This window comes from Galleria mellonella, unplaced genomic scaffold (genome assembly GCF_026898425.1).
Source record: "Galleria mellonella isolate WM207_F2 unplaced genomic scaffold, CSIRO_AGI_GalMel_v1 utg36, whole genome shotgun sequence".
In the NCBI taxonomy this organism is placed as follows: domain Eukaryota; kingdom Metazoa; phylum Arthropoda; class Insecta; order Lepidoptera; family Pyralidae; genus Galleria; species Galleria mellonella.
In genome coordinates, this window is record NW_026442086.1 from 905,204 (window position 1) to 920,306 (window position 15,103).

The window sequence follows — 15,103 nt, forward strand, 5'->3', positions numbered from 1 at the left end:
GAAGATGACACAAATTTTAATAAGCGGTTTTCTATGAACAATTACATTTTATTGTTTTAGGCCTTACCATTATATAACTAAGTATATAACATTCAACTTATGTTTAATTTAGGTATCAAAATGTATTTACACAAAATAATTTTCAAATTTTAATTAAGTATTGATTAAGGCATTTTCTTTCTTAAGCAACATTTAAAAATATTTATTTTTTCATAAAATTTTCGACAATTCATCTAGGAGATGGAAATGTCCCAAGCAGTGCCCTACGACGACGCGTGATAATGGTAGTATTATGGACGGATGTTAAAATGTTTCATAAATAGGGATAAATCTAAGAAAGCCACTTTTCTGGAATATTCCATTTTTCCACTCTCTATTTAATTTTTTATTGCGATTTTAATATACTTACTAATATTTATCATTTAAGTACATTATAATTTGTAATTATATGTACCTACTTATTTGACAAAACTTTACTACTTGTTCTAAATTACGATTGTATTTGTACTGAATATAACAACGCTAAATCGAATCACACAGAGATGTCATGAGAGTAGTATTTGATAAAATATTAGCGTCACGTAATTCTAAGGTATTTTAAGAATATCATATTTCGCGTAATTTCAGGCTGTCTAAAAGTAGTAGATATAATTGCTAATAAAATGTTTTTCTAGTCGAATTATATTAAGTAGGTAGACATTCATAAATTGTCTTTGAAATTATTAACGTTTATAAAGAAAGTAAAATTTATATAAATCTCGCAGTTAGATAGTTAAAATTGTGATAAAACTACATTCCTAAAATATTTTAATTTCCATTTCTAGTAGTATAGGAATGAACCGCTTTCGTGAGCTATGTTATTGTGTATAGTTATATCTCTAGGGATATAATTATATCACGACTTTAACAATCTTATTGCGACAAAATCAATGGCACTAATGTCTTTCAACGATTAAAATCCTATAATTAAAATAATAAAGTTCACATTTCCTGTGGCCAGAAATCGTGTAAATGTGCATTACGCAGTCGTACCTCGTACGTAAAAGTCCATTTACTATTTATTTCTTCAAAATAGGTTTATAACGGTCATTCTCTCTTCGAAACATAACTTGTTAATATTATATACTTTGAAATAACAATATCAATTTACACCAGAATCATGATTGCAGTTCTCATTAATGCAATTACCTAATAAAATTGTTACTGATGAGATGCGATGATGACGATTGTGTCAACGTCGTGTCATTCGTCGTCAGGGTCCTGCTCGTCACCCGCGTCTAATAGATTGTCCAGACTCGTGTCCGAGTCATCCTCTTGTCATCTGAAATGAGAATTGGTATGAACAATATTTCATCTTTTGTGAGCGTTCAATCAAACATTGAAGAGACGTATCTAGTTTAATGTTAAAATCGCATTTTGTATAACTTATAATACGAGTAAGTATTAATTTTTGTATCTAATTACGATAATTAACAAATGAAACCGATTCGATTGTGACGAAATTGTTAAAAGATCAATAAATGTTGTCTAAACTAATATTATAAAGCTTTCCTTAGATTAGATTTTTTCAAAAATTCTTAAATGATTTTATAAATTTTTTAACTTATAAAAAAACTGCATTATCAGTAACATGGGCTGTATTTTATTTGAGGCTCGGGGCACCGTTAGTTGATTTTAAAAAGAATTATAATTTCGATGTGGAATTGGCGAAGATCGCGGAACAGACAGTAAAATTTACACACCAATGAAGAGCCGTTTGTGAAATCGGTTGAAAATGAAATTAAATGAAAATAAATCTGCAAGTAAATCTGTCCGCACCCCACATTCGTTTACGTGAATTTCAACTGTCAAATGTCAGCTTATATACTGGTAGATATTCGAAGATCAGTATAGGGGTAGACCAACATTTAAGTACACGTATGTGCTAAATTTCATCCAGTTGCTCAGCAGTTTATGTGTAAAGCAGTGTGTGTGTGTGTGTGTTTAAGTAAAAAACATGAAGTAGTAGATATAGTAGTAGTAGGATTACCTGGTGATATAAACTGTATCGATGTGTGTAAGTCGTGTTCCAGTGAGAGGGACCGTTGCAGAAACTGGACGTAGTTTGCGTCTCTCCATTGCGGTGCGGGCTTGTTGCACCGCTAAGTCGCCACACCATCTCTCGCAACGAGCGTAAATTACTACACCTGCATTACAAAATTTAATTAAGCAACATATTACTTGTACATCAACTTACCAGTACTTACAATATTTTCTTACCAGCACCAGCAAATAGAGTAATGGCCGGCCATGAATCTAATAATAATGGCGTGAGAAATAGTGTAGCCACCAACAACGTGAAAGGCCCTTCCACGCTTTGAGTCTTTCTCGAACTCAAGTTGTGTGCCGGCTGACAGGCGCAGATGAGGGTCCCACAGATCCATACTAAAATACACAAAATATAAAATCAGCAATATATATAATACAATCGTAACTGAGCGCTGTCTGTACATGGAAGATATATAAGAAAAACATAGAGGATAATCATGTAGGAGGCTTTATAAACGCAAAACAACCAAAAACAATGATTTTTAGAATTTTTGTCTGTATGTAGAGTACACAATTATCTACAAAATGTCTGATAAATAAAGAATGGAGTAAAATTAAAAGAGTAGTAAAGAAAAACTTTAAAGACAGTGCTCGTTACTACGTAACTACGGCTCGGTATATGAAATGAATAAATAGGAAGTTTATTTCAATATTTTTTTAATGACGAATTACTCACGTGGTATTCCAGTAGCAAACATGTAGATTCTAATAGTTTCATTGAAGAAGGCAACGGCGATGAATGCATCGGCTACAAGTTGGGCCGCAGCGCCTGCTCCCGACCACTGCGCTCCACGCACGCTCGGCGGTGATGGCGTGCTAGCTTCAGGAGTCGCAGTTATCACCTAATGAGTAAGATTATTTGAAATTTTGTTTTCAGAGTAATTTGTATATATGTATATATATATCTGTAATATGGCAGGACGAGAAAGTATGATTATAAACGTATGTAGGTATGTATTTTGTAATCAATACTGTAAACATTAATTTATACAATGCAAAATCGAAATCCTTAGTATCATTTAAAAGATGGTTCTACAAATAGAATTGATTAGTTTTCCAAAAGAAACATCCTATAGAAGACAAAAAAAATAGTCCCAATATCAAGTCAATAAAATTACCCATACCTATATACCCATATACATTATAAGGGTAAATGAATAAAGAAATATTGAAAACGTCAAGTAACAGGCCTTCTAATCCGAAGCTTATTCATAGCCACAATTAAACTGTGCGTGCGTTGATAGGTATTTATTTTTTTCTAAATTAACTACTTTGACAACATTAATTAGGCAACACTTTCAAGTTCACGCATTACGAAGGCTGTGATGGATTGAAGAGAATCTCATCATAACACAGATACTAACATATTGAACTAACAGTATTATGTATGCTAAGGTGTTTATATGTGTGTATGAGAGATACAATAGTGTTATTACGCTATGGGAAAATATTATATCATCTTTGTTTTTTGTATTTTGCTTGTTCACAACGCGACGTGAAATCTGTTGTTAAAAAGGACATTAATGAGATACTGTACTTGGACTCTATCTCTGTATTCCTTAACCACAGCGTCTATGTCGGTAGAATCGTCTCCTGATGATATTTCCTGATCGCTAGCTTCAATATCAGAGGCGACGTCTGCCACTTCAGATAAGGCTATATCTCTTGCTCCACTGCTACAACCTGTTATTTGATCTACATCTTCTGTTGCACATCCCGCGTATTCATCGAGAAGAAGACATTCTCGCTCCTCTGTTTCTGAAGTATAGATATATTTAAAATTGTTTAGTATGTTAATAAGTTTTACTATTTTTATATAGTACCTTGAAATATTTACAATAATATTTACTAAGATTGAAAATATGTAACCTCTCAAAATTCGAGCCCACAGGATCGAAACCTGCATCTCTAAGTCAGTAGAATAAATTTATTTGAATATTACACACGTATTTAGCAAATTTATTATAAGTATTTTAAATTTTCCAAACGCAGAGGGAAATTGTATGAAATCCGTCTATTTCATACCTCTGTCCCACCTACCTATAAATCTTAACATCAACTTGCTGTGAGTAGGATATGAACGTACAAATTACAGGGTATAGAGGCATAACGTCTTAGTCCTTAGGAATTATAACATATTAGAGGCCTTTTGCTGTTAGTAATGTGGTTTTATTTTTAGTATAGGCACCGCATGATAGCGACAGTGACTTTTCATCAAATGGACTGTTAGCTTGTTATTCCAAATAAAAGTACATTTGTTATTACAAAATGTATTTTTGAATTAGATAAATAATAGGTATTAATTTTTGTTACATACCTTTTGTAGCAGTCACTTTGGACTTTATACTTTCCAAAGTTTTAGTGTGACGTATGGCTGAAGGTATGAACCATAAACCTCGTTTGATTTTTCCTCCAGAGGATTTCGTGGCCTTTGATGTTCCTTGAATACCTAAGCGTTTATATTCTACATCTGTAATTTAGAATAAAAACAAGTAAATATCTATCTAAATAAATTAGATGTTTTTTAAATTAAAAAATATTAAATCCCAGGAGTGTAAGATATATCTATTATTAGGATCATTGTAACAGTAATGAAGATTTTATTATATCGATCATTGAATTATCTGACAACATACCACCAGCTTCCTTCTGTTCTGCAGTAGGCACGCAACGCATAATCATAAAGTGGAAGGCCTGTACTGAGATACCGAGTAGATGGCTAGCATTCATCAACGTGATCATGTGAGACAATGGACATGCAAATGCTAGTATCGCTGCCAAACTCCCTAGAACAATACTTCATATTATTATTTTATATATTATAGTTATTAACAATGCGTCCGATTTAGCAATTGTGCCACTCCAGGCAAAGATCATTACCGCTCTTTTTTAACTGACATGAAAAAAGTTGATTTTATATTCGACTGTATATGGACTGCCAAGCCTAAAGAAACAAAAACAATAATATATAATAATATTTTACATAAATTAATAGGTTTATTTTCACCATGTAATTGTGTAAAGAATAAATTAATTTGTGATAAGTTGATTAATATGTCTAATAATATTTATGTACTTGTAGAATATTAGTGTCAACTGTAGCCAGTTTTTTTATAAGTACCTAAGGTTTTTATTTGTTTATTTAGTTAGTGTCTGTACTTAAGTTATTTTTAAACGGAATTAGAAAAGAACAAAAATTAGACAACAATAAAAAGCCTTATGCGTATTTTTGTCCTTTAAATTAAAAAATTAATATCAGTTTATTTTTTAATTTTTGGTGTTTTTTGGGTTTTGTTTCATCTTTTTCAATTGACTTTAAAAAGGAGGTTCTCAATCCGGTTGTAATTTTATTTTGTTGTTTTATATCTCATAACTTCATCAGTTACATATAAAGCGATTTGGAAAATTCTTTTTTATCTGAATAGTCTCATACAGACTGGTCTCATAAAATTTTTATAAAAATCGATTCAGCCCTTATTAATAGATGAAAATAACTGGTTTTGTCACATATTGCATCGAGTGGGGTAACAGCTTGTTTGCCATTCTATGTTGCATAATATAAATTGAAGTCATTTTTATGGAATACAATCTTATTTTCAATAACAGTCAGTAGTCTTCAAAGCGACGATATTGTTTCGAAATGAACAAATTTACTACATTCAATTCATTCTGGGTGAGCGTATTGTAAGGTCCAGTTGATCAAATAATTAAACAAATAATTAATTTTCGATAGTAACTAACTATATATTAGTACCATAAACAAATATTACCAGAGAGAGACTTTGTAAAAAAGTCATTTGCTTGGGTATCTCTGTCCCATCCGTGTTTTTACCGTGAAGCAGTTGTGTTTGCGTGACTGTGTTTCGGTTTGAAGGTTGGGATAAAAGAGTGAATTTACAGGGTATAGAGGAGAAACAGTTTAGTAAACCTTAGTTCTCAGAAATAGCAATGCATGGTGGGTATCATGGACGAAATAGTATACTCTGTTATTGTCCATGGTACTGCTCATGTCTATAGGTGACTAGGTGACGGTTACTACTTTCCATCAGATGGGCCGTCAGCTTGTTTACCATTCTAAGTTGCATAACAAATTTAAAAATATCTTATGATCTGATTTTATAATATAAAATTATATGACATGATTATGTTATGGTGCTTTAGGTGAGTATTAAATATCCTTACATGTTTTTGGTACCGTGTCACTCGAATGACCGTGACTTATGGTGATTTTGTAAGTTTAGTTCGAAATGTTAATTACCGGTTAATGGAAATAAAGAGCCTTCAATTCTCGTTAATCGGTATGTGTTGATGAGCGTACGTTTATCTTTGGTGCAATAGTTACAACAATTAAGCAATAGCTGTATTTGGATAGGTATTTATGGTATTTGAATAAAAAAATAAATAGACCGAATGAATGAATCAAAAATATATAGGTGCATAATAATATATATGTATTGATGCGCTTTTAGTTCACTAATTAATATATTAAATGATATGAACTTGCCAGCAGTAAACACAGCCAACACCGGACTACCAGTAGTGGTACTCTCGTATGTCATTGACCTTGTTAGCACTTTCCACTCTGGTGATGCTAATGCAACAAGCACACTAAAGAGTAGAGGACAAAGCTCGGTCAGTGCGAGGCAAACCCCCGCTACGGTGACAGCGGCTAATATTGGGCATACCCATCCGGATGCCCTTGCTTCCAGAAGGGTAGTTACAGGCAATGTGGCGTCAATAGTGGTGCTGTAAAATACATCTATTAGATATCTCACCATTTTCTAACTAATATAAACATATAAATAAATATGTTTTATCTCACCCTTTCAGCATATTAGCATATAGGAAACATAAGCCCGATAAGACAACCATAGGTAAACCAACTCGGAGTAATAAATTTTTCTTTACGCTTCCATTCTCTTTAGATGGTAAGATAACACTAAAAGCGTATGTAATCGGTGCTCCAGCGGCAAATAACTAAAACAATTATTATTTTTAACCAAAATTGAATTTTTATTTATAAATCTTCATTCATTAAATTGGTAAATGCACTTACCTCATAAATTGTAATGGGTATAGGCATATTAATATTAGTAATGTCCAAATTCATAAGACCGACAATTGCGAAAAATTGACTGAATGTGTACAAGAGAATCAGCAGCATAAATGTGAACATCATACTTTCCTGAAATAAATTAATGCAATATTTGAGTAGTCTATATAATTTAATCTATTTTAATCTGATTTATCTTATGTACTAGACCTTACTGGTATTGAAAAACGTGAAAATGTGTTTGTTTGTTACTCTTGGTGCCATAATGGCTCGACTAATTGTCATGAAATTTGGTATACACATAGTAGGTATTCGAGATGAAGACATTTTTATGCATCTTAGAATGACAAAGTTGACGGACCACTAAAAAAAGATGATTATCGTCCATAGACTGACTATACTTGTATTTTTAATTAAATTCTGACTAATATCCAATATAAGTAAAAAAAGTATTAAAGTACAGTATTGACAGTCCCTGCCGCCGACTGTGATTTGACCTCACCCCCTCTCAAATACGCGTTAGCTTTTATACTCTAACGGATATCTCTAGTCTACGTTGTAGTGTAGATTAGTAGCTGCCTATTGCTAGATAGGTGAGAGGATACAATATTTACGAGGTATGAAGAGGATAACATTACAGGTCAATTCACATTATAAACGCTCTACTAGTAATTATTTGCGACCGCGCTATTCCTAACTACACCCACATTGTCAAATGTGTTTCTGTAGTTGTCACAATCATGGATTGTGGCGTTTTTATATGAACTGTCCAGGGTGTACCAGTATTATAAATGTGAAAGGCGTTTGTTTGTAATATTTTAGCGGTTTTACGACTTGACCAATCACTATGAAGTTTGGTATAGATGTAATATATAGCATGGTTAAAAATATAGGCTACTTTTACCCTGGTTATGCGGACGAGGACGTGGCGGAGAAAAGCTCAGAAAAAATATCTCTAGAAATATATATATCTAGTTATATATTCAAATTTTACATACATTGCACTAACCTCAAGACCGCACATGAACATTGCGCACACCACCATAACAACCGTTACACCTAAAACATCAGGCCAGGGTTCCCCTAGAGCTCTGGTTTCGTATCCAAATAGCCATCTTCTGGTTCGGCCACCAGTGACGTGATCTGCTGTGGCACTCAGTATCCTGGCACAGATAGCCACTGCGACTAAATGCGACAGAAAAGACATCCACATCGCCATAAAATCGGCAAAAGAACGTATATTTCTTTCTCGTCGTCCTCTCGCCGTTTTTGGTGGTGGTAGGATTTCGGCAATTTTCTTTAAGTCTTTACAAGTGAAGTCTGAAAAAAATTGTACCTAATCAATATAATTCAATATTTTTTCTTTTCTAATTAAATATTATGTAATGCGACATACTTTTTCTACGTGACTAAGAGAAAAAAATACATCAGTGCAAATAAAGAAAAATTCGAACATCCTATACTAAATCCGCTGGCCAGAGAAGAAATAGAAGGTATATGTAGAACAATATCTAATATTAGCTTATATTCTATTACGAAGGAGAGCCACAGTCGTCATGAAAATCACGACCACTATGTCAAAGATTGTGACTGAAGAAAGAGAGTTATTTGCTCGCAACTTCGTACGCATAGATTTTGGAAGTAGGTAACCACTTCTAAATATTGTATCATGACTTTCAGGAAAACAATTGAAATCAGCATCTAACTTGGTACAGTAGTTGTTGCGAAATCCTAGAATATAAATAAAAATAGACAAACAGACAAAAAATTACAAAAATTATTGTTTTGGCTTCTATTTCTCTTATTAAGAACTCTCATATAAAATTATTCTAAAAATATCTCATATGTGCAGATATCATTTAGTTATAATTTCCATTATATAGTAAAAAAGTATGGTTATAAGGGAGCTCACTGGCAACAACAATGAAGGCAGCAAGCAGTATCACAGCGGGGACAGCGCAATAACTGGAATTGGCAGCAGCTAAAGGCGCCAGTAGCAGTGCTCCGAGAGTCCATCGGGCGCCGCATGCTTCGCCACTGCCGAGTGCGCTCAGGGCACCACTCATACTGGCTTATTTTTTTCACATATAAACTTCGCAACTCTGTAAAACAGGAAGGATAAGGGTTAATTATAATTCGGAACAGTTATCCTCTAAGTTTAATATAATAGGACTAATTCTGAGAAGCTATTTCTCTGCACAGATAAGTTAGCCAAATTTTTTAATTTGATAATTTCACCAAATTATTGTTTCATGGGTCATCATTAATTAAAATTATAATAATTTTGTGTTCAATTAGTTTACATGGATCCTTATAGTAAAGATTTTACTGGAAGATCAGATTGAAGTTTTAATTTCAGAAATATGTAGGTTTAGAGAAATAGCGCTCAAGAATCGACCTCAATACTTAAAATTACACAGACATTACTTTTTCATTAAGTTTTATACAAAGAGATTAAATTAAATTATTTTAATAAAAAAAATGACAATTTGGGAATTAATTTATATATGGTTCGGACCGTAATTGTGAGACACCTATTATCTGTAATATTAACATTATATATTTATAATATATATACATCTCTAGTAAAATATAGAAAGTCCGATTTTTCTATGTTACGATATAAATAAAAAGTAAACAAATGCAAACAAAAATAATACTACATGTATGGTATGATGGTAGAATATAGGTTATATGGGGCTGTATTCAGAATTTATGTTTGACGGAGTGTGTTAAGTATATGGAACATCAAAGCTCTATCTAATAACAGTTATAATGCTGTGCGTAAATACCATATATTCTGAATTTATACAAAGTGTTCCATTATGAAATAAATTGGGACGTTTAAAAAAAATTGTTAAAAAAGTGTAAATTAAATATAAGGTAATTTATACTTAGATAACACATTTTTTTTTTATTTACAGTACATAGATGTTTTTAGTGACTTCTCAAATATTAAATTAGTACCTATATAAATTACCAAATAATACTTAGATAATTAGCTATTTTCGAGTATGAATTTTTATTATTTACGAAATGTTTATTTCATATTATTAACTGGAAAATCTGGTTAACTAGTTAAATTACTCCACATTTTATAAATTTTATGGCTAGTACGATATCAATATTATTTACTTCATAACATATACAAATAAGAAGACATAGAAATTGGTTAGGTAACATAAAACAGTTACTTACCATGGGTGATTCAGTATTTGTTATTAAGGACACTTTTGGACGACATACATCTTGGAAAGTGACTACTTATAAAAAATATCGATCAAAATATTAGGAAAATAACCAAATTGAGTTTCATCACTAAACATTTTATGCGACGAACTAAGCGGAGTAGCGCTATATTGACGTCTCTTTTGTTACAACCCCGATCGATAGCGGCACACACGGAACAGTCGCTAGTGTGACCATTCCTAAAGAAGTCGGTAACATGGTTTCCTATTTGTTTCATTAACAATTTATTTAATACTAAGTATGTACATATTTAAAAAGTTGTACCTATATATGGTAGGCAGTTGGATCGATTCTGAGGCACCATTCTCTAAACCTATCTTTAATAGTAATATTTTAATTTGATAGTTTTACAAATTTAATTCATATTGGTCTTTAGAATAAAGCTTTCGATACGATTTGAAATAGAAATTTTCATTTTAAAGATAGGTTTAGAGAATTGCGTTTCAGAATCGACCCCATTGTTATGTCTGCCATATGTAGGTATTTTTTAATGCATGATAATGGAATGGTAACCTCGCCTGCGATGATGGTATACTGGCAGGGTATCAGTGAGGGATGATAGGTGAGAATGAAATGGCAGGTCTTTTTTTGCCAGGGAATACCGTTTTCCTATATATTGAGAGCCAATTACACTTTGCTATTCGGATACCAAGAGTAATGGTGGATTTACAGTTTCATTATTTGGTGTGGTCTGAAAAGACAGGTTAGTTAGCACCAGAATATAGAATGCAGCACCAGAGTTCCAAGGATGATTACCTGGAGATCGACTTGAAAAAGTATATTGCTATCGATGAAACTAGTAATACGCATTATTAACAATCTCTTCCCTTCGTTACAAGGTACAATTTTATAAATTCTTTGTGGCATTCTCTATTAGTCAACCATAGCTTGCATCGTACAGTGAAGAGAATATTTTTTTTAATGCACGATAATTGAATGGTAACTTTGTTTACGTTATCGGTATAAACTAGCGGGGCAACAGTGAGGGATAAATGGTGAGTTTGAAAAAGCAGGTCAGTTAGCTCAGCGTGACAAATTTAACGATAAATTAGTCACGATGGTTTCTTGGGGGAACCGCGTGGAGGTCAATCTGATAGGGTATATTGATAGCAATGGGAACTTATCTCCCCATTACTAACAATCTCTTCCCTCATAAGAGGATATTGATAATGGTAACTACAAAGTATTGATTAACTTATTTACTCTTTATTTCACTAGTGAAATTATAAATAAATTAGTACTAAGACTAATAAAAAATTATTATTCTCATTGGAATTTACTTTTAATATGGCACACAGCAAACTCAATTTTAAATAAACATCAATCTAATTGATATTAACATTATACTATACATCTGTGCATAGAACTAGGATGAAGTGTTTGTTTTAGCAATTTAATCTCTTTGAATTTGAAATTTTATTTAATCAAGAAATCGCTTTATTCGTTTTCGACTAAATATTAAGATAGTGATGAATAACATTCGATATATCCGGTATAACATTTGTATGTGAATTATTGATATAGTTACATTTAAATACATGAAAAATATTACTGTCTTATCTTCTGTACTCCTTCACTTTACTTTTATATTTTTTATGTAAGTACCCAACGTACTTATATAAAAAATATAAAAATAAAGTGTGGTGTCTGTATTAAAAACGTTTAGCAAATAAGGCTTCTTACTAAATGGGTTGTATTTATATGTACCTATTATGTATGGTACTTAGAAAATACAAACAATGAATATAATTTAGTGACAGAGACCAAAGAGAAAATTTCACTCTCTTCGTGTTTTTATCGTTAAGTCGCTGTGCTTGCATAGTTGTGTTTTAGTTTGAAGGGTTGGTTATGACTAGTTTAGAGGGTATCTGGTGAGCGGTCGGGCGGGGCTAATCAGGATTTAAAAATTTAAAGTCTTGGGCCACTCGCGACACACGCATTGTGCCCGCACGCCACGATCAACTGACGAACCTACAAAACCAACAATCGATAAAAGATGACTAAATTTAAATTTAATGTCTAAAAATAAATAAAAAGGTCGATTTATGACATTTTCAACTGTTTTTTATTACATTATGTTTAAAAAAAAATTGTTGATATGTCCGGGTTTTGGGCTCTAAAATCCGGGGTTTTCACGCGTCTTGTCCATGTTGTCAAATTTTAGGAATGAGAACCCTTGTTATATATATATAGGATAAAATTGGCGTTGCAGTGTATTTTGTAATGACAATGGTCTGTAGACCACGATAATCACTTTCCATCAGATGGACCATCAGTTTGTTGGCCATTTTCAGTTGTATGAAATAGTTTATAATTGTCACAATTTCCATAATAATTATTTAATCCAATTAGAATCTGACTCAATCCTCATCGCTGCAGTTCACGGAATGATTACACGCGTTTGTGTGTCACTAATATTAGGTGTCAGACAAACACTTTTATTAAAACAGGACGATGTTAATACGGAAATGGTAATGAATGGAAATCTCTTGATACGTATATATACTTAATGTCTATAACCTATATAAAGGTATAAATTTCAATAATGTAGGCGGTACGGTCTGTTTCAATAGAATTAATGAAACAATAACCAAGTATTGTTGAAATCACCGTTGAAACTTTAAATGAAGTTAGGAACAACTGGAAACAATTAGTCAATCGATTTTCTATTTGAACTACTATTGGACATCATCAGACTGACGTACTCGTATGTGTTAAAATTATTTGTTTGTTTATATTTTCATTAAATTCTGTTAAAACAGACTATATAAATCATCCAACGTTGGCACCTATAATAACCAAATTTATTTTAGGGCTGTAAGGAAGAATATTTAAATTCACACGAGTTGGGAATCGTAATTCTTCACGGGTGCTATCATACCTAGAAGAAAATTATTATCATTATTGAATTTGTTACACGTTTGTTATTAATGATCTCAAATAAAGTCTATGCACAACTAGACAATATCGATTAGATTAGATTAGAGTAGATGTTGAAAACAAATTAACATTAAAGTTACAGAAGCCAATAAATTTTTTTTTTCATTCTCCTATATCATACAAAATCGGCTGCACCAAATTGAATATAGTTTCACAGCTGTACTCTTGAAAGTGTAAAATAGAAAATTGGTGTATGTTTTGTTTTTAATACAGAATTTAGAACAATGAAACACATTGTTTTTTTTTTCTTATGTGATAAAACAATTTTCTAAAATTCAAACGAAGATATAGGCAATTATCTAGTATAATTCTATATAAATTTATTTATTTCATCTTATGTCTTCGTTATTTCAATTTAAACGTTTGATAAATCGTATATGCTTGCTATATAAATTAGTGTATTTATTATATTTTTCTATTAAGATACTATGAATTTACACCTTTTTAATTATCTATTCAAGGTAAATTTCTTTTTTTATTTTGAATTTTAAAATGGAAAACATATGATTTTTAACAAACAAGATTTTTAAATCAGTAATGGATTTTGATACATTCTCTCCCACTGTTTTCAAGTAAAGACGTATTTTCTTCTCATTTAAAAAAAAAATTGATGATATGTAATGAGTTGATTATCGTGTTCGTGTTGATATTATTTATATTAACGTGTAAATTATATATAAAGCTGTAATTTATCCCGTACTAGGTACAATTTGCCTTCGAATAAATCTTTATTCCACTTATTAATGTTTTATTTGAATAAAGTTTTAGTTTATTATTTTATTTTAGACTAGATTATACCTCTCTTTTTAGGAATAAAAGAACAAAGAATCTCTATCAGAATATTATTTTTTATATTCTGAATTTTTCAACAAATAAAACTTTTTTCTGTACAAATAAAATTTGGTTATTATAATTGCGGTAACTTTAGCTAAGTAGAGTCCGTTAGGAATTTTAATTTCATAAACAAACAATTACCTTATTTTATATTATTCATAATTGAAATATATTTTTTTATATTAAAAAAATATTTCAATTATGAATATAATTTTATATTCATGATATCTCAGGTATCTATAAATTTCTATAAACCTCTTTGTACTCTGCATGCTGTCAGAAGGTATAACGTGACTACAAAAGATAGACTTATCTTTCCTTGAATAGACCATTGTTCAACTCTTTATGAAGAGGTTAAATGAGATTATTTTTAATTAAAAATAAATTCTGAGGGAACATTTAATCATTTTATTTAATTACTACCACTGAAAAAACATTTCCCCTTTTATAAAAAAATATTGCCCATTAGATAAGTATTTTTGAATACAATGAAATATATATATTTTTCTTTCATCATAATCATTACAAATCTTTAACGTCGTGTTGATGGGTAAGCTTTATCCCCAATAAAAAGAGAATATTAGCCTACTTCGATATCAAATCACGGTTAGGTATAAATTTTTAATTTCTAGTTTCACTTTTTTCCACTGCTGCATTGTCAGGTTTTCCTATGGTTTTCTTATTCTATGGGGATGAAAAGCAGTGGCGACTCAATGTATTCTTAGCCCGTTACCGTAATATTTGCACATATGATCTAGTCTTAAACTAAGCAGAGTTTGTACTATAGGTACTAGATAGAAACATTTACTTTTTTATTAATATATATACATATACATACATGTTATACATAGAAAACGCTTAGACTAATAGAAACAGACATGATTACAAATGTTTGCATTGTACGGGAATTGAACTCGTGACTAATATAAAATCTATGTT

The 15,103-nt window shown here is 31.4% G+C and overlaps 1 protein-coding gene across 3 annotated transcripts; it reads right to left on the reverse strand.

The window, feature by feature from the left end:
- Window positions 1-34: 34 nt before the first annotated feature.
- LOC113520667 (uncharacterized) lies at window positions 35-10,528 on the reverse strand. 3 transcript variants are annotated; one of them, XM_031910312.2, is made up of 13 exons: window positions 10,340-10,528; window positions 9,054-9,243; window positions 8,151-8,461; window positions 7,145-7,273; window positions 6,911-7,065; window positions 6,593-6,834; window positions 4,725-4,874; window positions 4,406-4,558; window positions 3,626-3,846; window positions 2,765-2,930; window positions 2,260-2,424; window positions 2,030-2,186; window positions 35-1,321 (listed from the first exon to the last, which is right to left on the reverse strand). In XM_031910312.2, the coding sequence occupies exons 2-13, from the start codon at window positions 9,205-9,207 to the stop codon at window positions 1,318-1,320; spliced, it is 2,007 nt and encodes a 668-aa protein (XP_031766172.1). In that variant the 5' UTR covers window positions 9,208-9,243; window positions 10,340-10,528; the 3' UTR covers window positions 35-1,317. The 3 variants fall into 3 exon arrangements, with proteins under 3 accessions (XP_031766172.1, XP_052753337.1, XP_052753338.1); XM_052897377.1 differs by having other exon boundaries at window positions 4,725-4,870; window positions 6,589-6,834; XM_052897378.1 differs by lacking the exon at window positions 35-1,321 and having other exon boundaries at window positions 2,026-2,186; window positions 4,725-4,870; window positions 6,589-6,834.
- Window positions 10,529-15,103: the final 4,575 nt, after the last annotated feature.